We start from the raw sequence: 26,025 nt of genomic DNA on the forward strand, positions 1-26,025 counted from the left end.
AACCCTACCAAGTAAGATGAACCAAGCTGCAGGTCTGAAAGAAGAGAGACGGGCTTACCTGGGTCCTTGTGGTCACCCAGTTTGTCTACAATGTTGAAGGAGATGTCAAGGTACTCTCTCTGGATAGCACTGACAGCAATCTTCCTTTGTTTCCTCTGCCTGGGGACGATCTGAATCTTAAACTCTGATTCTTCGGCCCCATCCTCCTCTACCTTCCTTTCGGGGTTCTGTTCTGTATCAGACTCAGCACTGGCGTTGGGCTTCTCTCCTTCTATTGGATTCTCGGCATCTTCGGGAAGTTTGAGGAGCACCGTTTTGGCCCCCGATGTTGGTGTCTGCCCTGCCTTTTCTTCAGTCGGGCTGAGGTCAGGGTTATAGTCCACTGACATCTCAGGGACAGCGGATGACTTCTGGAGGAGGTCTCGTTTTTGCTTAAGCGTTAGCGGGCTGCCAGAGGCAAACTCTCTTGGCTCCTCTGACTTCGACAGCTCTTCAGAGTCTGTGAGATCATCTAGAGCCGTGATGGTAGAGTCGTCATTGCTCGTTGACTGGTGATTTCCTGAGTCCTTAGAAGAAAAGTCTTTGGAACAGTCCTCCACACTCACCTGCACGAGAGGAGTCGTGCTCAGGCTGAGGACAGAGGGCTGGCTGGGGATGGAGGGGGAGGAGGCAGCATTTTTACCCAAGGGACCATCGTTCCCTTGGTTCATCATCTCATCTTCTTCATCGCTTTCTACTATTCTGAGAGGCGGGAGAGGCTCGAATACAAGAGAGTCACTGTCAGATGTTGAGAGTATGGAGTGTTTCTCTGGCCCAGACGTTGAGTCTGAGGACAAATCTATGAGATCTAAATCCTCTTTAGGAGCAGGCTTTCCTGGGGAGTCAACTCTCACTTCGAACGTCTCCATGCAGTTCAACCTAACTTCTGGTATCACGGGTCTTCGTGTTTCTTGAAAACCTTCAGTCACTGGATTCTTGGGGATTTCAGCATTGTCTGGCCTTGTAGCAGAATTCTGTCTAGAGCGCCCGTGGTGGTCATTTTGCCGTTGTGAGATATGAGCAGCTTGGGCGGGAGGCTTATCTATGTCACACCGATCTATGCAGGACTTCCTACGATGTTCATCTAATGTAAACAAGAGGGAGTCTGCATTCCCTATATCAAGAGATTTTTGTTTTAAAGAGCGTAGCTTTTTTTTCTGAATGCTCTCTTCTCTCACACAGTGTAGGACGCTGTCTTGTAACGCACCCGTTTCTCTATATTCGGCCAGTTCTATTTCACCTGATCAAAACAGAAAGAGCTAGTACTTTTGCCCTCTGAGAGCTTACCATTTTCCCCTCATACTTGGGCACACAATTGGCACAAATAGTAATTATAATCCCAGCTCTACCAAAAGGGAAAACTGACTTTCTGGCCATATTTTTGTAAGATTCATTCTGATTTCAAGAACTGGGAAACTTGGGTAAGAAAGAAACCCAAGTATTAGTTTAAGATTGGATTTTCAAAAGTCAAGCTTGGAGGTAGCTCCTCAGCTCTGATAGTCATTAGACATAAGAGAGGGGTTTTGGTTGTTTGGATGGTTGGTTTTGTTTATTTTGTTTTACTTTTGGCTAAAGCAGGTCTAGGAACATGTATTCAAATTGTGTGGAAGAGAAGCAAACATTTTGCAACAAATCAAATCAAGCAATGGCCTTTGAAGACAATCATGACATTAATGACATATTTGTCAACTCGCGTATATATATATAAATGTGTGTATATATATACTGTTTGTGCATACATATATATAAAAATCAACAATATCAAAATAACTGGTAACATAATAAAATTAAGATTTCACCCCAAACAAACGGTAGAGTACAACATTTCTGCATAAAATTACTAAGAGGAAAAATTCATACTTCTCTGAACATTCATTTCAACCGGCTGGTATTTCACCATTTTGCTGCCGCCTATCCTTTTCAATCTTGCAAAAAAAGTTTGAGACTCTTTATTGCAGGGTCCAGTAGGTGTATCATGAATATCAGATTCATCAAAAACACTATCTTCTTCTAATTGGGGAGAGAAAGTCAAAATTACACTTAGGAGGTTACTCTCTCTTAGGCTGTGTCTACACAAGCATTCAGTGAAAGCATTCTAGAGTAGTCTAAGTGGTTTCTGCACCAGCAAAGTTTAGCTATGGGTCTATACTCCATCCAGACCATCCAGATCTGAACTGAGCAAACTAGTAAAGCTGTCCATCATCTTCCAAATGAGAGTGGGCAGCACTGTGAGAAGAATATCAGTAGCCCACAAGAGCCTTCCTTGGGAATGTGCCTTAAAACCAAATAACACACGGATGCCAGCATTCTGTCCAGGAGTCTGGAAATTGTTTGAACTTGCCTGTTATGTTCAGGCTAATTTGGCAAGGAAGACATTAACATGAGTGGGGCTTAATCTTTCTAAAATACTATGCCTTCTTGGGATCTGGGAACTGGCATAGACACAGCCTAACAGTCCATGCACCTTATAGTCTGTGAATGCAAAATACTGTACTCTCCATTTGGTAATGAAACACACAACACACAGAGAAAGCTTAGAGAAGCCACTTGTCATCTCAGAAGCTCCACGGATGAGTATGGACTGAAAGAGTAAATAAAGGAAAAATAAAACGGAGAGTCACAGTTTCTCCTGTTACAATAAGACTCTTCTCTGAGGCATTTACTGTGCATCTGGGATAGAGTTTACGAATCCAAGAAAGAAAAAACAACAACCTTTAGCTCTTGTGATCCTGTGCTCCATAGACAAGTTGGTTGCTTAATGTCTACTAAGCTTGCTGAAAGGTCCTGTCTTCTATCCCTACATGGCTGTTCTGAACTCAAAACCATCCATGTAACATATAAATGAAGAAAGAACCATCCTGCTACAAAACCTCAAGTCTACTTCCCAACGTTTCCTCTCTCATCCTCTTGAAAGGGTCAGGTATACAAAAGCATTGAGAGAAAGACCAGTGACGTGCACTTCACAGCACAATAAATGAGACTGCCTGCTACCTGAGGTGAGCATCTCTGGAACTGTAATGTATAGGCTTTATGGACACCTACATGGGACAGGACGTGACCCATGCATGACCAAGGAGAGTGTAGATTTCTTGAGTCTAGGAAAATGCCAGTCCTAACATTTAAAGACCAATCTTGTCCTAATGCACAAGAGTCTAACGGTGAATCGAACCCCAAAGCAGTAAACATTAGTTGATGTCACCACAGAAATCTTTCTAATCAAATAAAAAAAAAAAAACAGTAACAATCAAAATGGATACAAAGCTCTATGTGAACGTACACAAAGATGAGACATTCCATCAAATTCCCATGATTCTGGGGAAATACATCAAAATGATCTACTTTATTTCTTTTTTTAGAAAAAAAAATCTCCTTTGAAAACGAGTTTTCTAAGCAAATGACATTTGTGACTTGCATTTCATAATTTTGGAATAATTCCCCAAATGGACTGTACTGCATGATAGAGACGAAAGGACAATGAGCTGTCCCTTCTACCCAGGAAGTCATCTGGGGTTGGGCCTGTCTGGACACCTAGCACACTGAAAACAACATAGCTTAAACGAGTCTACGGAATTTTCCAGAGACCTAAGCTGACAAACACCACTCTTCAAGAAGGAGATGAATGTTACCAGAAGCTCCGCTTCATCCGAAGCCAGCCAAGTGCCTTGGTCCTCACAGCAACAAACAATGGGTCACTGGCCTCTAGCCAAGTGCCTTCCTGCATAGCCCCCACCAGTTCAAACAGCTCTAATGCTACAGGGTCAACAGGCACTTGGTTTTCTGCCAAGATTCGATCCACTGATGTCACCGTTTATAATTCTAGTTACACTGTGACATTTATCAAAGATACAAACCTCAGTTCTTCATCTTTCACCTGTAATTTCACTCAATTTAGCATTTCATTCTACTGTTGCCTTTGAGGAAATGCTATCAATGAAAAAGGCATCAACACTAAAAATAATTTAAACTTATACACAAAAGGGTTTTCATTTCCATTGCCTTCAATCACTTCGTACTGAATAATGAGGCTTGGAAAAGGCACTTCAGAAAATTGAGACTGAATTCAAAATCTGTGAGCATGAAGTTCAAGGGTAAACAAAAGACACCCAAATGATGATTCCACTGATTGCCAACCCAGACAGGTCACAGCCCAAAGGCAAGACGTTTCCAGCATGTAATAGGAGGCTATAATAGCTGGTTAAATCAGATGGCAGAAAATAGCATACCTAATATTATCGTTATTCTGAAGTTCAGAAGTATGCCAGCTGTTTCTACTACTACACACTCAGTTCAAAAGTGAAAGCAACAACATTCCTGAGATCTGAAAAATTAACCAAATAGGAAGGGGGACGGTTTGGGCTTCATGAGGATATATGGGGGCGTTCCTCTACCTCCTTAGACAATGGTAAGACTGCTGTCTGGAAGTGCATCAAGTATCCCAGCTAAGTCCAGGACAGAACTCTGTCCTGAGAAATACCTTTTTCTTTCTCGCTGTATCTGCTTATGTTGCTGTTGTCACTGTACAGAGGTCCTGCCGTGGCATGGGGCTTGCAGCTATGGTACTGCGCATTGAGTGTATTCACTGTTATGTGAATCAGGTGTAGCAGGATCTTGCTGACATCACAGTCTCGGTATGGATACTGTCCAACGGGGAGAAAACACAAGTGGTTATTCCAAAGGATGTTTTCCCAGAGGTCTTACTGGATAGTTTTCTTATATTTCTCATGCACTAGAAAAGTGCACATAAAAGTAACAACATGGGTTCTGATCATAAACTTGTTTTAGAGGGTCCCTGTCTCTCCTTGCACCAAACCACTGGCAGCAACATGGGCTAGATCCTTAAAGAACACTGACATTGCTATTTCACAAATATGATTTTAAATATCATCTTCGTTTTTCTGAAAAATAATCAGATAAAATATGAGATTCTGAGCATAGAAGTTAATGATTATTTTTAAAAGCATTTTGAAATCCTGCATTGGCATTCCATCCTGTTTCTTTTTCATTCTGGTCACTTTCATCTCTAAGCACTGCCTGCGTTTCTTCTGAAGGTCAGACTCTTATTGCATGGGATCCTCATCCATTAGGGACCCTCCCAGCGCTGTACTCTCTAAGACAACCTTTCGTCCCAGCAGAGGCAGCACAGACACTCACCTTGTAAAGGATGACGAGCAAGGCCTTCAACCACATCTGCCTGATGTGAGGCTTTAAGGACCAGAGGGAGCAGCGAGGTGGCTGTTGGAAATAATGCCGTAGTTGAGGACAAGAGCAGTATTTGAGCACCTGGACCACGAGGGGGAGAAGGTGTTTGCCCAAGTTAATGTTATAGTCCATAACCTGAAATAGAAGAATATTAGTAACTGAAAGAAAACTATAAATATGCAGAAGTAAAAGGAAAACTTTTGAGCCATCACAGCACACACAGAGGCACCTCAGAAAATATCAATATGAACAGACAGTATACATGAAGGGGAAATGCTCAACCTCACAATAAATTTAAATACTTGACAAACTGATAGTTTTTAATCTAATCATCTATTTCATTGTGTGTTAAAAATAAAATTGTATCTAATTAAAATACCTTTCAGAACAATTAACTAGGACTAGGGTAGTCTGGGTCAAAATAAAACTCTGCATTGGCCATACAGAGAAATGAGATTGTCTGGATGCATCTGGCAGGGCTAGGAAGTTATATAGTCTTCTAGAACGGAAACTTAGCAAAATGCATTCAAAACTAAGGAATAGTATATATCCTTTATCATGGCAACTAAATCTGAAGAAAACAATCAGACAAGTATTCCAAACCATATGGATAAGGACATTCAGCATGGTGTTGCCCCCAACTGAAAGTTATTCCCACATTCAACCATTAATTAAATATTATTTGTGCCAACTATGGTGGTTCATGCCTGCTATCCCAGCACACAGAAGGCTGAGACAGGAGTGTGAAGCCAGCCTGGTCTACATAGTAATACTGGGCTATAGTGTGGAATCCTGTATAAACAAACAAAAAAAAGTAAAATAAATAAAACATTATTTGTACAAAAGCATACTTCGTAGCCATTACATGAGAGATGATATAATCTATATATATGATACCAACTAGATAATTATTAATTTGGTTTTTTACGCTATATATATATATATCAGTATATATAATGTTGTATAAACTTTATTTTTTAATTTTTATTTTTGAGACAGGTCTCATGTAGCCTAGACTAGCCTGCAGCTCATTATCTTCCTACCTTTGCCTCCTAAATTCAAGGATTACAGGCATTATGCCATCTTACCCATCTTATATATACATTTTGTTTTGTTTTGTTTTTCAAAACAGGACTTCTCTGGGTAGCCCTAGCTATCCTGGAATTTATTCTATAGACCAGGCTAGCTTTGAACTTGGAGATCCACCCGTCTCTGCTTCTTGAGTGCTGGGATTAAAGGTGTGCGCCACCACGCCCGGCCATACATTTTTATAAAAAATGTTTTAGGCCAGTGAGATGGCTCAGTTAGTAAAGGTGCTTGTTGCCAAGCCTGGGGACCTGAGTTCAATCCTTGGAAACCACATGGTGGCACAAGAGAAACAATCTAGGAAGTTGTCCTCTGACCGTCACATGCACTACACCATGGCACACAAGAATAGAAAGATGAATGCAAAAAAAAAACAAAGTTGTCAAAGGAAGCTTTAAAAAAATTATGTGTAGTTACAAATGTGTGTGTGTGCCTGTGTGTGTATGCACACATGTGGGCATGTATCTGTGTGGCACAAATTCAGAAGGAGTATTTTATAGACTTTAATTTTAAAACTTATGATCTCTAAGGTAAATGCACAATGTATATTCAGAGAAGGGAAGAGGGGGGAAAGGGAAGTGGTGTTGTCAAAAATGACACATATTTAGCTATCTGCCTCAGGAGAGGAGCTGCCTCAGCAAGAGTAGCTGCCTCAGAAGAATAGCTGCCTCAGCAAGAGTAGCTGCCTCAGAAGAGTAGCTGCCTCAGAAGAGTAGCTGCCTCAGAAGAGTAGCTGCCTCAGCAAGAGTAGCTGCCTCAGAAGAGTAGCTGCCTCAGAAGAGTAGCTGCCTCAGCAAGAGTAGCTGCCTCAACAAGAGTAGCTGCCTCAGAAGAGTAGCTGCCTCAGAAGAGTAGCTGCCTCAGCAAGAGTAGCTGCCTCAGCAAGAGTAGCTGCCTGCAGGTCACTCCCACTTTTTTCATGTTCTATAACCAGGGTTATAGATGCACTCTTCTGTCTCCACTCCCCAAAACTGGGGTTATAGAAGCACACGACCATGTTTTGCTTTTTACTTGGGCTCTGCAGACTGAGCTCAGGTTCTCATGCTTGTTCCACCGGCATCTCATTGACTGAGCTATTGTATTGCCATTGTACACTTAAAGCTCTTCAATATTGTGTTACATATATTTTACAAACATTTCCTTTACAATGCAAAGCTACTAATTCCTACTCCATCTTTATATTCCCCTTTACAGACTCCTGCCTAATAACAAGTAATTTGAGCAAATTTTCACACTCCACATTATCTAAATGGAATGGAATACCTTGTTTCTATCAAAGCCCACGAAAGGACTCCTGAAAGTGCTATTACACTTACTTGGGCAATTCCTGCAATAAATGCATTAAAGCATGTTGACAGACGCATTTTTTGGGGTGCAATCATGAAGCAGCCTTCCTGTTGGTCGTAGCCAAGTAAGACATAGAGGTGCCTCTTGACCGTGTTGAAGGCCTTTGCACTGCTAATATCTGACTCGGCACTGCTCTCATCCTTGGCCATGAACTTCATGAGCACTGTAATCAGCTGGTGAACTGTCTGGTGGTCAATGCCAGCATCTTCCGGAAGCAAGTCCTTGATGGTGTTGTCGTTCTCAGGAGACTGTTGTCCTGTCAGTGTAAGGAACACAGTCAGTGTGCAGCTATGCCCTCTCAAGTGACTTTACATTAAGCTGTCACCCAACATTGACAAACTATCCTCCTTTCTGCTTCTACTACTTAAAAGTGCTGTTCTAGATGAGAGATTAAAGGCACAATATGCTCCTAAGCAAAGCATCATTCCTGGGATGGTAGCTACTACCTTCATTAACCAAGTTACTCAGGAGTGAGACAGGAATGGAAACCAAACTGAAGAACTATACAGCAACACTAGCCTCAAAGTGTCGCTCAAAGGCCTAACAAACTTTGCACTTAACAATTCTTAATACAGTGGCAAAGTTGGATCCTCAGTAACAGAGACAGAGAAGGCTCTGCCCAGTTTGTACACTACCTTAGTAAAGTCAACCCCAGAAGTAAGAGGCCAAATTTCACTAAGCATAAAAGGATCCACTGGGGGATTTTATTTAAATTATCGTCTCAATTCAAAAAATGTTCGTGAGTCAGCTGAGGCAAAAATAGTATTTCTTTCTAATGTTGAGAGATTCAGCAGTATGTAGCCTCTGAATTATAAATGGCCAATGATAAGCCCTGCAGTATGTAATGAGAGACACAGAGGGGAAGGAGAGACAGAGAGAAACTCTCAAAAACATTTTTAAAAATAAACAAAACAAAAAGAAAAAAAACAAAAACACGAGGTGAGCTGGGAGTTCAAGTGGAAGAAAAAGCGCCCTAGTCTTGGCTTCCTCTTAAACTACTGGTTATACCTGTACCTTGCTAGCCTGCCCAGCCCCCCTCCTAGCCTGTTAGCCTGCCCCGACTCCTCCTAGCCTGCTAGCCTGCCCCACGCCCTCCTAGTCTTCAAGCCTGCCCAGCCCCCTCCACTCTGTGGCCATGTTTGGTTTAGGCCTTGAAGGAAAGGAAGAATCTAATTTACTCTCCTGTATTTATTTATGTTTTGGGGTCTTTTCAAAGCACTCTGCAGCCTGTCCTTTTGACAAACAACTGTAGAATTTATAAATTAAAATTTAAAGTTTTTGTATAGTAGGTTATTAAAGCCAGACACCATATGCAAAGAAAAAATCCAACCAAGTGAGGACGAGCATTGGGCACAAACTTTCACAAACTAACCTTGGTTGCATCTATTATAATTATGCAAATTATGTACATTATGATGTAAAATGATGTAATAGACAGCCAAGGAGTGATTTATACCCATTAGGGCCTCAGTTCATTTGGCAAAATTCCTATCTTTCAGGGCCCTGAGAAGAGAAGCAAGATAGGAGCACTGTTTACTGAAACTGCAGAATTGATCTGTCTAATGGCCACTTCTCTCTGGGACAGCGGCATAAAGTAATGACCAACTACACGTCAGCATGGCCTGCATAGGTGGTAGCAACCTTAATTAGCTACTTTCCCTGTGTCTTTGGGAGGATGTTGGTCTACCCACATAGAGGAGGAAGGGATTAACAACCCAAGAGGAGGCGGAACTACTCTGTCTAAGGGCTTTAACATAAGGGAACCTTCTGACACTTGTCATTATGGCCCCAAGACATTAACATTTTCTGTCCTCTGAATCTGACCACAAAGGCATGCACACATGCAACATGACTTAGGAGTTTCCCCATTAAAATCATCTTTACAACACCTAAGAATTTGTTTCACACACGAGTAGTCCATAGCATCATTATATTGAGGCATTTATCACAAATCAATTTATTTGGAACATCTTACTTCAGTGAAAGACCAGACAGTTCCAACATCATCACATATTATAGTTAACCTGAATATTTGTAAGATTTGATCAAAAGCAACTCTTATGTATATCTCTGAAAAACAAAACACACACATAGAGAACTCGTGCGTGCATGTGTGTGTGTGTGTGTGTGTGTGTGTGAGTGAGTGTGTGTGTGTGTGTGTGTGTGTGTGTGTGTGTGTTTGAGACAGGATTTCTATGTGTAGCCCCTAGCTAGCTAGCTTAGAACTCGCTCTGTAGACCAGACTGGCCTCAAACTCAAGTGCTGGGATTAAAGGCCTGTGCCACCACCACTCAGTGAGAGAGAACTCTTTTTAGTATTAAAAAAAAAAAAAAAAAAAAAAAAAAAAAACAGAAAAGAAAAAAAAATCCTGTCTACTTTTTGAGGATAGAGATTTGGCTCATCAGTTAAGGTCACTTGCTGCTCTTGCAGAAGATAGGGGTTCCGTTCCTAGCATCCACACCATGCAGCTCACAGGCCACTGTGGCTTCAGATCTAGGGACTCTAGCTCCCTCTTTTGGCCTCCGAGGCACCTGCATGCATGTGGGGCACATATAGACAAGCAGGCGTATACACACATAAGTAGAAAATATATTTTTTTAAACTACTATATTTAAAAACTACTTTTGATTCCTCCCCTTCTGGAGTGTTATTTTACGATCAGAATACTATTACTACTTCAGGCAAACTGGTTTTAAAAACAGTGTGACAGTGTATGCATCCAGGTTCCATGTACGCCCACCATCACTATAGCAGCAGGCAATACTGCGGCAGCAGGGCTTCCGACATTCAATTCCTTTAGCTCTGGGGTGCAGGCTTTAGGAGAGCACGCACCTCTCAGGCCTGCCTGCCTCCTTCCCGTCTAGCATAGCTTGACTCCTAAATGGAAGAGGGGTTGCTATAACTACTTTGATTTTAGTCCTAGAGACATCAGAACAGAGAGAGTCCTGGCCCCATCTCATTCTGTCTCAAGTCGCAGGTGAGAAAATAACTCATCAAACTCCACGCTAACTATTCTGAAACTCTCCTTCCCATTGCACGGGCTGTGATTCTTTTTAAATTCTCAGCAAATCTTACATTTTCTTGGTGACTGAATATCATTTCTTATGTGTCCTCATTCCAGGGATCAGTGCTTGGGGATGGTGTTTGCAGCTTTTAGTCTACCCTTCCCTCAACATAAGTAGTCATTGGATATACCTATCCCCGTGCATAAAGTAAAAGGCTATTTCTTTTTCCATCAAGCTGCCCCTCCCACCCTGGACATTGCAGGCCTGCATTTAGTTCATTATCTTCTATTAGAATAGAGTGGGCTTCTGGGAGACATACATTTCTTAAGGGGAAGTGGCCCAGGTCAAATCCCTATGAAAAACGAGCTGTACAAATGAGGTGGACTCTTTATTACAACTTGAATTGTCCATTAAAGATGTACAAGTTCCATTTTAAAACTAAATGCCTGCCACTAAAGGCATGGCAAGTGGGACACCTACTAGTTTTTGATTCTAGTCTATGTGGTTCCTTTACCTTCCTCAACCATGGGGATTTGTGTTGAAATGTTTGATTTTGTTTCTGTAAATGAAAGCATAGACATTGTTATAATCCTGGAGGCAGAGCTAGCCTACCATGATTTAGTGTGGGCTGGGTTCTCCATGACTCGTTCACAGAGTGGAGTAACTGACTGAAACTCCGAAGCAGAATACAGAACGTCACAGATTCAGGTTATTGGCACCAGGCAGAATCTGCTTTTCCTGCTGTATCTCCTGGCCCTCCCATCCCCACATACCCAAATGCTCAAGCTGGGCTACTTATGGAACTCAGAAGAACCAATGCTAGCCCAATGTGATCTGTGCCTTGCCAGGGTAGACCACCACCCATTCCCATGTTTTGTGCTATGAATCGACTCCCCAGAAGCCATTCTTATTCCCTATGCCCTGCTCCCCTTGGTAATTGGACGCCATCCCTATATTCTGTTGTGTCCCAAAGATAAGAATAGAGGGGAGGTGGGAGGCAGGAAAAAAAAAAGGAAATTTTCCTTCAGCATTTCCAAAATCTCTTTTATACAAGGCAGAACTTACCTATTCATTGTTTATTTTCCCTGTAAAAACATCACTTGGAGGCATGTACTACGCCTTGTCCATCTTAGCATCCTTCACAGAGCACAGGCTGCTATCTCACATAGAGTAGATACTTAATGTTCGGAAGTGTCTAAGTGAACCGGACTCAAGCAATGGTCCAGATCATGTCTTCCATGTAAGAGGAAAACTGAGGTCACCAAAACAGAAAACATAATGTGGGAACACGCCTCTGTGTGAGTTAATTCACCCACCTTTCTTTCAAAGTAGTGTGTGACAATGAGACAGGAAAGCAAAGGTTGCTTCCACGAGTTTGTTCCTACGTTTGGCCTGGAAAACCCAGAGTCAGATTCTGCATTCCAATCTTACACTTGTCAAAGCTTTTCTTATAGCAGTTCCTGTGTGTGTGTGTGTGTGTGTGTGTGTGTGTGGTATGTGTGTATGTGGTGTGTGTGGTATATGTGGTGTGTGTGTGGTATGTGTGGTGTGTGTGTGTGGTATGTGTGTATGTGTGTGTGTGGTATATGTGGTGTGTGTGTGTGTGCATGTGTGTAGTATGTGTGTATGTGGTGTGTGTGTGTGGTATGTGTGTATTGTGTGTGTGGTATATGTGGTGTGTGTGTGTGCATGTGTGTAGTATGTGTGTATGTGGTGTGTGTGTGTGGTATGTGTGGTATGTGTGTAGTATGTGTGTATGTGGTATGTGTGGTATGTGTGGTGTGTGTGTAGTATGTGTGTATGTGGTGTGTGTGTGTGGTATGTGTGGTATGTGTGTAGTATGTGTGTATGTGGTGTGTGTGGTATGTGTGGTATGTGTATAGTATGTGTGTATGTGGAGTGTGTGTGGTATGTATGGTGTGTGTGTGCACGTTTGTGCGTGCGTGCTTGTGTGTGTGTGTGTGTGTGTGTGTGTGTGTGTGTGTGTGTGTGTGTGTTCATACTAATGCAGGAGGGCTGGGAAGCTAACCTCATAGCTCCTATGTTCCTCCTTCCTATCTTTGCCTCTTCCTAGCCTGTGTCTTTATTGACATGTGTTTATACTCTGTGCTGGTTAAGGATTTTTGTTTTGTTTTGTTATTTGTTTGTTTGACAACTTGACAAAAGCTACGGTCATTTTGGAAGAGTAATTCTTATCTGAGACAATGTCTCCATCAGATTCCCTGTGGGCAAGCCTGTGGAGCATCTTCTTTATTAATGATTGATGTGGAAGGATCCAGCCCATTGTGGGTGGTGCCCCCCTGGGCAGGTGGTCCTAGGTGATATCAAAAAGCAAACTGAGAAAGCCATGGGGAGCAAGCCAGTAAGCAGCACTCCTCCATGGCCTCTGTTTCAGTTCCTGCTTCCAGGTTCCTGCCTTGAGTTCCTGCCCTGACTTCCCTTCATGATGGACTACAGGCTGAAGTAAACCCTTTCTTCCCTGGGCTGTGTCCAGTCATGGTGTTTTATCACAGCAACAGTGTCTGCCAATGAAAACCTGGATGAAAAGCCCCCTGTGGTTTCAGCTGGTGAAATGCTGTCCTGCTGCATCTGATGGGAACCACCCTAAGACTTTTGCTCCAAATGAGCACTGGCTGATGGCCATGTTTATTTCCCTTACGTGCCTATAAGGTGGTACACATCTCTCATGTATCTTTGTACTCTGTGCTTCCTGGAGTAGCAGATGCAGAAATGTTTGCTCACTAAAAGCTTCTTCTCAAAACTACTACTATAAACACAAGCATTCCTATAGAAACAACAGGAACCTCAGTGCTCACAGGCACTTTGCAAGTGAGTGAAGCTGCTTGAAATTCCAGGCTGGGCCACTGAAGAGGAGGCAGGAAAGGCCAACACACAAGACACTTTCACCAGTTCTAACTAGCTTGAAGCACCTTTTCTTTTAAGTGTAAATGTAACAAGATCTTCAAATTCCTCCACAGGCTGGAAGAATAAGTGTCCTGTGAGGACCAGAATAGCTCTGAACCAGCCTGGGCAGGGACTTTTTTCTGGACACTGTAGCAGGCCTGAATACCAGGTCAAGCAGATCGCTGTCCTCACATGCTGTAAGGCAGAAGTCCGTAAACCCAACCATCAAGAGGCTCTACTGCGGCGGAAAGCAAGCAGCCAAGTCTCCTGTGTGCAACGTCAGTCATGCTCCAAATTGAAGTGACCTTAAGTCAGTTACTTAGCAGAATTATGTAATGCTGCAGTGGTTCAGTTTGTACATAGAGTAAAAAAACCAAACAAACAAAAAAAACAAACAAATTTATCCAAATGTTCTATAAAGCCAAAGTTAGGTATTTATGTAAATACGCTATAGGTGAAGAGACATAGGACATATATGAAATGTATTTATATCCTTTTACTGTCCAGTTATTCAGGGAATGAGAAACATGGTAGGATTAAGCATTTCACATTCGTGTGGCTGGCACTGTCCATTCAGTACTGAGCTGCTAGACCTTCTCAACCATGTACCCAACTAACCTTCAGTGGGCACTGTAGACATCCAAAGCTGAAATGCTCACAGTATTACTGAAAACACACCTGTACATGATTGCACAAATGTCAGGCCAGCGGTTACAGAGTCTGAAATCTGAATGAACAAGGTGGTGAGTTCCTGCTAGCACTGGCCGTGTATGCCATATAAACAGGGAGCTCAGGAACTCTGGGTATGAGACCCATGTCTGTCACCAACAAATCTGTGACATTTGTCCCTTTGTGAGAAACTCAGTTTCTTCTCCTATACAATGGGAATGTCAGTGCACTCGAATGTCAGCCATTATATTCCATGAGTGTTATTTATATGCACAGAGTCTTTGGTTTGGCTCCTATACATTACAGAGGAATGCTGCTTTCTACAGGCCATGCAGGGCATACCTTCTATCTATAGAGAACCTTCTACTTTATTGGCTGTGAATCCTACACAAAGGCTTAAGATTAGAAAATCATACGCTGTAAACCCAGAGACCCAAAGTTCATCGTGAACACCAATTAGAAAACTTTTTACTGTGTTATCAAATCATAATTAAATGACTTCAGGTCTAATCAATAGCAAGTCTGCACAGAGGGGCTTGCTGCCCAGACTAAACATCCGTCTGCTTGTCAAGTGGCAAGCTCTTCCATTTTAGTCTATCCTGCACTGTCTTCTGATGGAGCATGCCTTCGCTTCCAAGTAAAAACATCAGTATCCAGTAAAGGATAATTTAAAAATCCAATAGTTCTTCCACATGCCTCAAAAGCTGGGCCAACTACTTCCAAACGAGGCTACTTTTCCTTGTCCTGTTGTCACTCAGATCCTGTCCCCAGAAGTCTCAGCTTCACACTTACTTTAAACGATGCTGCTATCTGCCTTTTTCTGCCTGGTCCTTTGGGTGGGATGATATGTTGCTTGAGGCTTTTCTTAGCCTCAGCAAACACATGGACATTTTCCTTGGATGTGAGGGGCTCCTTTGGTTGGAGTGTTAGAATACATAATAATAACCAAAGACTGGCCTTTCAAGGAAGCACAGACAAGAAGACCAGCCTCAAGATAAAATGAAGGAAATAGATAAGACTGCCTAAGAATTTTCTCCTAAAGTTCTCAATGAAGGGGAACTAGATGGTTCTCACCTTTCCTTCTGTCTTTAGAAGATGTATTTATTTTTATTTTGTGTGTATGAGTTCTTTGCCTACAGGTATATAAGTGAACTATGTATGGCCTATGCCTGGTGCCCTAAGAGGCCAGAGTGAGGGTCGGATCCAATAGAATTGGAGTTACAGACAATTGTGAACCATTGTGTGGGTGCTGGGAATCGAACCTGGGTTCTCTGCAAGAGCAGGAAGTGCTCTTAATCACTGAACCATCTCTCCGCCAAGATCTCACTTTCTAATGACACTGAGGTCACTAGATCAGAAGTTCTTGTAAATTTTCCTCTCCTTCTCTTTTTTTCTTTCTTTCTCCCCAAAGAGACAGTTATAAATCAAAGAGGGTCCCAGCTACACATTTGCCATTCTGTGGCTTTTGATCCCTTTCATAAGATAAAGGAGACTTTTTGCCCCCATCTTCTTCACAATCTCTGGGGCCTTTGCATCTCTCCCACTTCTGGATTCCTGCGTTTTGAATATATATATATATATATATATATATATATATATATATATATATATATTGCAATGCTCATAATCTTCCAAGTCTCCTCATTTAAGTTTTTTTCTCAATGTGCCAGTCAATACCGTTCTGAAAGGTTTTGACTTGAAATTATGCTCAGATAAAAATCCAAATGTTTCTAGGATGGTACATAGGTGAGTCAGTGAGGTTGATGTGACAGACATGCAGATATTCAGAAACTCACAGTCCTCTGGGTGAATGGTGGCACTGTGTGGACAGCATTCTGTTAGTAATGTCCTTACCAGTATCTGCTCAACACTTGGGATACTTCATGCTAAGTTATAACACAATAAGGAACGCATCTTGATAAATTACACTATGTCTCCCTAAATGAGACCTTCAAACCCTCCAAACAATGGGAATGCTCCTGAGAAACAGAAATACACAAACTTGGGAATAATTAAGAGCAGCTACAAGGATGAGCAGATGATGGTTCAAACACGAGACCTTTCCAAATGCAAATGAAGTGTATGTTTTACCTAAAGAAAACTCGTATCTATGAACACGGTGTTTCTATGTGTAACTTACACATACAAACATAAGTTATATAGTAGCATGAAGCACAAGCCTAATCACGCCTGCTGTCCGAGGAGAGGTGGGCAATTAGATGCTTCTTACTGGACCAAAAGTCAATGGGATCAGAAATCATCTGCTTAGAAAACCAGGTAAAGAATTGGCACACCAGCGGTTCAGACACTTGAGCATCTAGAGTGAGGCCCTTTGGGGCTCACAGATCCTAAGATCACTCTGGTCCAGTGAGAAACACTGATCTGTCTACCTTGTCCACCTATGATAGAGACACTTGCCCACAGCCCTTCAACATCACAAGTACCCACCTGGCGTCTGTTCAGGTGTCCCACCGAGAGCTGGAGCAGACTGCTCATGCCTGGTCAACCTCACAGCTTAAAAATCAACAACAACTCTATTTAAATAAAGCATTAAAGACAACTTGAGCCTAGAAAAATACTCAGTGCTGGCTGATCTGGATAGCAGAGGCAAGCTCAGTTTTCTTATTTGTAATTAGCATCACATAAAAGATGTTTACTCCAAAATGTCTGTGTTTTACCTCTTGTCTCAAGAAAACCCATTAATGTCATTTGGATTCTAAAAGCAGCTGAATGACTGTGTGGGTTAATTAATAAGGAATAACAATAAATAAAATGAACACCCCAGACTAGTCAGTCAGGTTACTAAGGGGCTGGAAAACTCATAGAAAAGTTGCAGTTAATTTAATCTAGGGTGGGTTCCTTCACTCCTTCGCATGGCAGCAGCTTCTCCTGGGGCCACTATGAATCTTCAGCATGATTCTCTTTGCTCTCTGAGAAGCTAAGGCTATCAACTACTTAAAAGCCTCTTTACCGACTCTTCTAAGGTTCCAAATACCACATACACAGAGCTTGTCATAAGAAAGAAAAATGTAGCAAAGAAAATCAAATCATATTTATGGTTAACATGATTATGTTAGATAAAGTTATTCTCTAATAAATGCCAATGAAAATGCAAATCTTTCTATTTTGGACAGAAGTGTGCTTAAGATGTTCATGGGTGGACTCCATGGGTGTTATTAAAGGCTAAATCATCTACAAACACTCATTCATCCGTACAATGACTTAATTCTGCAGGCTTTATTATTCGCCACTTATGTGCTGATGTTAAATAAACACTGGTGTTTATCTATTCATTTAGTTATTTAAAACACATTCTCATTAAAATGTAACATAAAGATCTTTATAAGATAAATACATGTGGTCTTTTAAATTGACAGCAGAGCTTATTTCCACTTATAAGTTATCTGAAGCCTATGAGGAATCCAACTTCTCTTCAGCCTGATTTTTCTTTTTCAGAAGTCACCATTTTTACTGGGTTTTCTGGAAGCTTATGTGGTTGTTCCTAACACGCATGAAATGACAGTCATTCAAAGTCTGAATGCTACCATTTTAGCTACATGGCTTTTATTATCTTAGTGTCATTCAGAAAGCACCAGGTTCCCAGGTTGCCCTGCCGCCAGCCCTTACGTTCTGACATTAAAAGTAAATGTCTCCTTTAAACCTTGTGCCAAGCATCAAAGTGGGTTCTCCTCCTTCTACATTTCAGAACTATTGCTTACATCAGTCGGGTTTTTGCTACACCCACAAACTAGAGAAAACCACCCATGACTTTTACGTCCATGAGCTGATTTTTTTCAGGGACTCTGAGGGCCAAACTTGAAGAACAGGCTCAGTTTGCTAACTGCTACTTTCTGTGAACACTTGACAAGACACATTAGCTCCAGAAAGACATTAAACAGATGTCACAAGAGGAAGAAGGAAAATACTCAACGGATTTTGGAGGTCAGGGTCTCAGGGAGGGAGAGTGCTCTTTTGGATTCTGCGGGCCCCTTTACGCTGTCTCTCAGAGACCGCACACTCTTCTGGCGGTTTCTTGCAAAGCGTGCCCTCTTGATCTTCCACAATGCAGCATCACTGAGATTGGCAACGTTGGTTCTCACAGCAGTGATGGCTTTGCAAAAGAAATTAAAGACATTATTCTTTTCCATAGCTGGCAATGTGGTCCGGCTATTTTGAAATAACCCATCTGAGTATAGTTTTAGGATACAAAGACATCTTTCGTGTGTTCATGAGTCATCCACCATCCTCTAGGACCATGATGTGTCTTACCGTAAAAAATCATGACTACTCTTTATCGTGACTATCATCTTTCTGTTTAATTCATGAGGTTTGATTATCTAATTTTGTAATATTTTCCTCATGAATTTAGAGCCATAAGCAACTGAATAATAAGTAGATGGGAGTTTGCACAGTACAAATGTATCTCACAAAACTGCTCACGGATATTATCAGCGTAACAACTAGGTGGTACTTAAGGAAAACAGTCACAGATGGTTACTATGCCTCCTCCAGAAAGTGAGGGAATTTCAGATCCAAGTTCACTGCAACATGCTTAAATCTACATGTTAGCATCATAAGCACCCAACAGTTGATGAACTGAGTATATGAAGTCAAGACATTCTCTTCCATGTGGGGAACAAGCTACATGCCAAGTGTCTTCTACTTACCTAGCCAAAAAAAGGGGGGGGGGGGACTGGGACTATTTCCAGCAAGTCTTTTGTCTTACTTACTTGTAGGAAAAGGAAACTCTTTGTTACAGTCCAAATGTAGCTGAGCTTCTAAAGAAAGTGTCTCAAATCTGTTGACAAAGAACTCCCAGCTTAAAGCAGGGATGTCTTGCTTAAGGAAATGCAAGAGTAAAAGCTTGCTCAGGATGGTGGGGCGGTCTTTAACCACGGTGTCAAACTGGAAGTCAAGGCAGAGACAAAGGCCCTGGAAGAGGGATCAGACAAACATCTCAGTCGTTAGAGAACATACACCAGGCAGTCCACGGAACGAGACAACATGCCCCAAAGCAAAATTACCCAGCTGGACTCTTTCTGATCCCAAGTACTGGAAGGGGAAAATGGACAAGAGGGTTTCTTCTGATTTGAGAATACCTCTTCAGTTTGATCCAGAAACATAAACTAAATGTGTGCTACTTGTCTTCTAAATATTAAATAACATCCTCTTAACCCAAATACCAGTGAATCTTTTTCAATATCTGTAGATTTCGCTGAGAAGCATACTTTCACCATTATATTTTGTTCTATTATTGTGTGTGTGTGTGTGTGTGTGTGTGTGTGTGCGCGCGCACGCGCGCATGTGTGTACCCACGTGTGTGAACATGCATGCACACACCAAGCACATGTAGAGGTTAGACAGCAACTTTTGAAAGCCTGCTCTCTCCTATAACATTCAGTTCAGGTCCTCAGACTTGTACCTCAAGCACCCGTATCTACTGAGCCATCTCACTAGCCCCCTAAGCTAGGACACATGAAAGGATGGTCATTAAATTTCCTTACAACTTTAAATTGCGTGTTTCTAAAAAAACCAAGTCATTCTGTCTCCTTGGAATATAAGAAGAAAACACATTAAAAACATTTTAAAGGGGGAAATGGAGGTGTGTTAGTTTGAATGAAAATGGCCCCATAGACTCAGGGATGGGTACCATTGGGAGGTGTGGCCTTGTTGGAGTAGGTGTGGTCTAGTTGAAGGAAGTGTGTCACTGGGAGGTGGGCTTTAAGGTTTCAGAAGCTCTCTGGGTGGTGGTGGTGGTGCACGCCTTTTATCCCAGCACTCAGGAGGCAGAGGCAGGTGGATCTCTGAGTGTTTGAGACCAGCCTGGTCTACAAGTGCTAGTTCCAGGACAGCCTCCAAAGCCACAGAGAAACCCTATCTCAAAACAAAAACAAAAACAAAAAATAACAAGGTTTCAGAAGCTCAGTCTAAGCCCAGTGTCTCACTGTCCCTTCCTGCTGCCTGAGGATCTGGGTGTAGAACTCTCAGCTACCTCTCCAGGACCATGTCTTCCTGCACACTGCCAGGCTTCCTGCCATGATGATAATGGACTAAGCCTCTAAACTGCAAGCCAGCCCCAATTAAATGTTTTCCTTTATAAGAAAGGCATCTTTTCACAGCAATAGAACACTGACTTAAAACAGGATGGAACATCTATTTCTCTAGTTGATGAATCGTTCTGTTAAACTTATTCAAATTTAAAAATGTAACTTATCCAGCCATCCCGTTCATCCATTCTACCATTACTTATTGGGTAGCCCTGAGCAAAGGTAGGCTATCAAGTGCCTGGAAAGTCAACTGGGAAGAACTATCTACAGAACAACTGAGTTTTATAGGCACAGTGTGCCTTGGGCAGCACAGCCCTGTATTTTTCCAGATCCTACACAACTGGCTCTTTCCTCTTGCTTGGTCTTACAACAAATGAAAACTCTCTATACTAGAGAGAATGAGGGAAGGGGAAAGGGAGAGAAAAAGAAGGGGGAGGGGGAGAAAAGTTAAGAACATGGACTTTATTAAGTCAAACTGGAGTCTGTGACTTTGCCTTTCCAACCTCCAGATTCCCCAAATGTAATAATAGGAACATACAAAAAGGGGTAAGGAAGGTAATTCAGGGTGGGACAATTCTACTACACATCCTGGCAATGCGGTTCTTGTCTTGCAAATGTTAGCCCTTGCTATTGCTATTAGTTTTGATAACAACAAACCAGTATCAATGTAGAGAAACAGTAGAGACCTAGTCTTGGCTAGCACTAATGCACCATGTGCCCTTTGCTAAGCCTGTCATCTCTCTGAGGCATGCTTTTTTATTACAGTAGAATGTTTTCATGTTAGATAAATATGAAACCCTCTCCAGGTCACCTACTGTGTCTCTTTGGGTTTGATTCACAATATTTAATTTGGTGGCATTCTTACCTTATCATGCTTCACTTTGATTCCCCTTAGCATCTAGCCTCTAACAGCCAGAAGCCAACAGAATATACAAAATGAACCAGCCTACCTTAAAAATATGCACCCCCTTCCTGCCACATACAACATATGTCAACAAATTTTATCAGTGTGTGAGGAAAAGAGGAATTTAAAAAAGTTGTATCCATAACTAAAATAAGTTACCTTTAATAAGATATGGTTTCGGGATGTTTTCCCCACTGCTCAGGGAGTAAAATAAATCGCTCCTTGTTTTCATTATAACACAACAAGCACACATTCAGACACACAGATCTCTGCTACCACCATCACCAATATCATGAGTTTGCATGGTGCTGTAGTCTGAATATTTGTGCCCACTCTCCTTAAGGATTCATTATGCTGAAACTCAATCATTTATGTGACGTTTGGGGGGGGGAAGACAAAGCCATGTGGACAAAGTCCTCACAAATGAAATTCTTGTCCTTAGACAAAGGAACAGGCACAGTTAGAGGCATCATCTATGAATGAGAAAGTGGCCCTCACCAGACACTGAATTTATAAGCACTTTGGTCATGGACTTCCCAGACTCCAGAATTATGCTACATAAATTTCTATGGTTTTATAAGTTAGCCTGTTTGTGGTGCTTTGCAGAGCATGGCTAAACAAGACAGTGACAAGGTCAGTGAGTTGTCGGTGTTGACAGACAGTCTGTAGACATCTCCATCACCTGCAGTGCGGGCCTCTTTATGGTATCAAGCAGGAGACCTGCCCTGGTGGCTACTGCCGGGTTGACATCCTCTACAGCTGTCAGGAAGCAGCAGAAGGCATGTGCCAGCGAGTATTTCAGCAGGTGGTTTTTGGTCACTGAGTGAATATCCAAAAACCTACAAATCACAGCTACTTTTTCCACTGCAACATAAAATACAGAGGACAAAAGGTGTAAGTGTGTATATCAACATATATTGAAAAAATATTATACTTATTTATTTAAAATACTATTTCACTTATTTACTTGTAGTTGCAGCACGCATGTGACACAGGGCACATGGGGAGATCAGAAAACAACTGTGGGAATTGGTTCTCTCCTTCCACCCTGTGGTTCCAGAGGACTAATCTCAGGTCTTCAGGCTTGGAAGCAAGTGCCATTACCAGTCATTGAGCCATCTCACTGGCCATGAATTGACATCTATTTAGGCCTCATTAGAACTGAACCCCATAAGAAAAAAAGTTAACCTGAGGCTCCTACATGGAGATTTTAAATATCAGCAGTAAAGACCACAGTCAAATTTCCAAACTGGACATCTGGTTTACCGAATGACCCAGAGGATTTTGAACTAACACAGAAGTACCTGCTTCAAACCTCGTCTTCCAGTCTTTGCTGTTGAAGTTGCTGTTGATGATTGTCCAGAATATGTCAGCACCATGAGGAAGTGACAGAGCATGAAGAAGGAGAGGGACTGCCAGTGAAGACAACTGAGAGAACTCGGACTTGACGACTCTCCACAGGCTGGGAAATCAAGGAGCAGCAAAGGCGTTACAGTCATCGCCACCTTTTCAGAAGGAAAGAGCCTAGTCTCTTCACTCAGTGGCTCTCAACCTGTAGGTCTTGACCCCTTTGGGGGTCAAATGACCCTTTCACAGGGGTCACCTAAGACAGGGGTCTGTCTCTCCTTCAAAAACTTCATGACTGAAGGACAGTGTCAATCAAAAGCTGCCAGGGACCCACCTCCCAGGGTCAGCTGACCTAGAAAAAAGCCGACATTTAGTTTGATCTAACAAGCTAAGCTGGCGTTGGGCTAAGTGACGGAAGGATGGGAGGAAAAAGAGGAAAGTCGTGATTGAGTACACCCGGTGACCACGGCCTCTACTCCTGCGCCCATTAGCATTAGACAAAAAGAAATTCAAACACTGAAACCACCCACTGAAAGCATCTTAGCTCCCTTCAGCAGGGCTCTGAAGAAGTGGCAATTCCTTGTTATTTCTTATCGACCCCTATTGCTTCCTTCCTGTTGGCTGTTGTGTACTTGCTTCCATGTTCTTGGAGCTCCCAACCCAGTCTCTATCCTGTCTCTGTGGAGAAGCCTGCTACCCTTACTCTCCTTAAGGCTAAATCTTCTATTAAATCCCCCTTCACTCATATTCTTTCTCTCCTTCCAGTGTTCCCTCTCTCCGCCACTGTGCCCTTTATTCTTATTTGTCCTCTGCCTGCCTGAGCCTGGCTCCTCTAATGCTGGCCCCACATTCTCTTCTCTGGACTCTTTTCTGCTAATCCTCCCCACTGACACAGATCTGTCCAGCCTTTCTTTACCCCCTCCCCCAAGCCTTTGACATCCACTCCCTTGCCTGTTGCTGTTCCTTTGCCAGAAAACTTTCCAGAGAAAAGGTGTTCTGTGTTACATCTTCACAGCCCTTGAGTCCTGGAAGCAAGTTTACAGGGCCCTCTCTTCTTCACACTTTCCAGCTAAAGTGCAGTGCTGACTCGGTTCAGTTTTCACTACTTTTCATGGTCTCCCCTCCATCGCTAAAGAGAGGCACCATCTCCAAGACTCCTCATGCTTGGCCCTGGCCAACTTCTGTAGCTGCTTTCCCTTACTCCCCTGAAGCCACATCTCAGACAAAGCAGCCCTGGTATCATCACCTCACTAGTGTTTCCCATTTCTTGCTCCTGCTTTTATCAACTCCACTATGTCCTTGACATTCCTGCTTTCCAAAATGTCCTATCTACATGGCATTTCTATTAAAATCTGGTCCCATGATGCTGACTCAGATATACCTGCTGCTGAGCCTGCCAATCATTGGTCCAGAATGGTTCTCGCCCACCTGTGACCTGTGCAGGACAGTCACTTACCACATGACCCTGGATTACTTGCGACTTGTGTGTATTAGTTTACCCAAGATCTTACTCTTGTTTATCATTTGGAGATTGTTATCAAGGCTGCCCCTTCCTTCAGCCCCCAGATGGACTGATTAATGGTGTAAGTGTGTGTGTGTGTGCGCGCATGCGTGTGTGTATGCTCGAGTGTGAGTGTGTGCACATGTGTGTGTGTACATGTGTGCTTGAGTACGCATGCCACACGCACATCCATGTTTGTGCACTTGCCCATGAGTGGAGGCCAGAGGTTGTCTTTAAGTGTCTCCTCTGCTGCTTTCCACTTTCCTTCTGGAGACAGGGTTTCTCGATGAACCTGCACTTCATCGTTTTACTGAGACTGACTGATCAGCAAGCCCACAAGATGGGCTTGTCTCTGCCTCCCAGAATGCTGGGGATATAAATACCATGCTTGGCTTTTATGTGGCTAGCTGGGACTCCAAACTAAGGTCCCCATGCTCACGCAGCAGCACTTTATCCTCTGAGCCATCTGCTGAACCCCAAAGTACACAAAACTAAACAATAAAATATCTTGTCACCTTTTATGTTTACTGTTCATCCCTTCCCAGACTAGACTGAAAAATTCCCCAAGTGCTAGAATAGTATGATAAATAAAAATACAAATAAGTCATTATATTTGTTGAATGAATAAGTCAATGAAAAATAAGTAAGGGCAGAGCCTCGACTTGATTTTGTTACAATGCGTGAACAAGCCTTTTTAAGGATCAGACTATCCTCTTACATTTAAAGTGATCTTTTTCTGGCTTGCCTCCAGGAAGACTATAACATTTACTTGAAGGTTCTCAGAAAGAAAGCACCATAAACCTAGGGCACTATTTTATTATTATTCTCAAAACGCCTCTATGTCTTGAAAGCAAGGCTGATGGTACCCAGAGGGGCTCAGTATCTGCCAGCATTTCTAGTTCAAGAAAGATTACTGTCTTACAAAAAACACACTTGGCAGCATTGTCTGCCACTGGTGTTTTTCTAGGGTCTACTATATTCATAATTCACCTACCAATGGAAGATAATAGAATGACCCTTATTTTACCTGTCTGGCCAGGCAGAATCTAATAAGCAAGCATTACTCTCTTCCTATTGCCACACTTAGACACAATACAGGAAAGTAAAGGAGAGTGCAGTGCCTCACACCTTTTATCTCAGCACTCAGGAGACAGGCAGGTGGGCCTCTGTGAGTTCAAGGCCAGCCTGATCTAATGAGTTATAAGCAAGCCAGGGATACACTGAGACTCTGCCTCAAAAACCAAAACAGCCATGACAGTTGGTAGTGCACACCTTTAATCCCAGCACTCAAGAGGCAAAGGCAGATGGATCCCTGAGTTTGAGACCAGCCTGGTCTACAAAGTGAGTTCCAGGACAGTTAGGGCTACACTGAGAAACCCTGCCTTGAACACCCCCCCAAAAAAATAAAACACAGGAAGGAATTGACTTTCTTTATCAAATTACTGTTCTGGGAGAGAAAAATCAAATGAAATAGAGTAGGTCTTACCCTCACTTTAATCATTACAACTGAAGGCCAAAACATAAAAAAAAAGAAAGGTCCACAGTACATACCTTGCGATCAACATGTGGTCCTGAATGTAGGCTAAAAATTGAGGATGATCTTTCCTCGCGGTGTATAAACACTCTCCGTGCAGACAGAGAATCTTTAGGCAATTGAGCATATTAAAAAGAATGTCTGGCTCTTCAAACTTAGCCATTTCCTATGCAAAGAGCACACCGTCAATGCATCTTCCAAAGCAACTGTTTCAAAACCAAACCAAATGTTCAAATATTTCAGAAAAATCTACCTGGAAAATGGTATATATTAGTCTCAACGTTACTGGAAGCTGTTGGTAGCAAAATTTTCTTTCTGTGTCATTCTTTATTGCTATGGAAAGATAATTACACAAAGGTTAGCCTGGCTCCCTTTCTCCCATCATTTATTAGCTTATCAAGATCATGAAATCAGAGAGGAGTGAGCAGGTAGAAAATGCATGA

General features: G+C 42.3%; 1 protein-coding gene across 3 annotated transcripts in view; it reads right to left on the reverse strand.

The window, feature by feature from the left end:
- Positions 1–26,025, reverse strand: part of Unc79 (unc-79 homolog, NALCN channel complex subunit) — a 176,913-nt gene that overhangs the window by 70,793 nt on the left and 80,095 nt on the right. For 2 of the 3 annotated variants that reach the window (XM_027419181.2, XM_035445739.1), the window contains exons 18-27: positions 25,836–25,915; positions 25,600–25,748; positions 22,505–22,662; positions 21,883–22,064; positions 18,980–19,181; positions 18,181–18,360; positions 7,641–7,927; positions 5,191–5,373; positions 4,514–4,676; positions 59–1,279 (exon numbers count right to left, since the gene is read on the reverse strand). In XM_027419181.2, the coding sequence (XP_027274982.1) occupies positions 59–1,279; positions 4,514–4,676; positions 5,191–5,373; positions 7,641–7,927; positions 18,181–18,360; positions 18,980–19,181; positions 21,883–22,064; positions 22,505–22,662; positions 25,600–25,748; positions 25,836–25,915 (2,805 nt within the window). Of the gene's footprint in view, positions 1–58; positions 1,280–1,899; positions 2,050–4,513; positions 4,677–5,190; positions 5,374–7,640; positions 7,928–18,180; positions 18,361–18,979; positions 19,182–21,882; positions 22,065–22,504; positions 22,663–25,599; positions 25,749–25,835; positions 25,916–26,025 lie in introns of all 3 variants that reach the window. The other variant, XM_027419180.2, reaches the window with a different exon arrangement.

This window comes from Cricetulus griseus, chromosome 5 (assembly GCF_003668045.3).
Source record: "Cricetulus griseus strain 17A/GY chromosome 5, alternate assembly CriGri-PICRH-1.0, whole genome shotgun sequence".
In the NCBI taxonomy this organism is placed as follows: domain Eukaryota; kingdom Metazoa; phylum Chordata; class Mammalia; order Rodentia; family Cricetidae; genus Cricetulus; species Cricetulus griseus.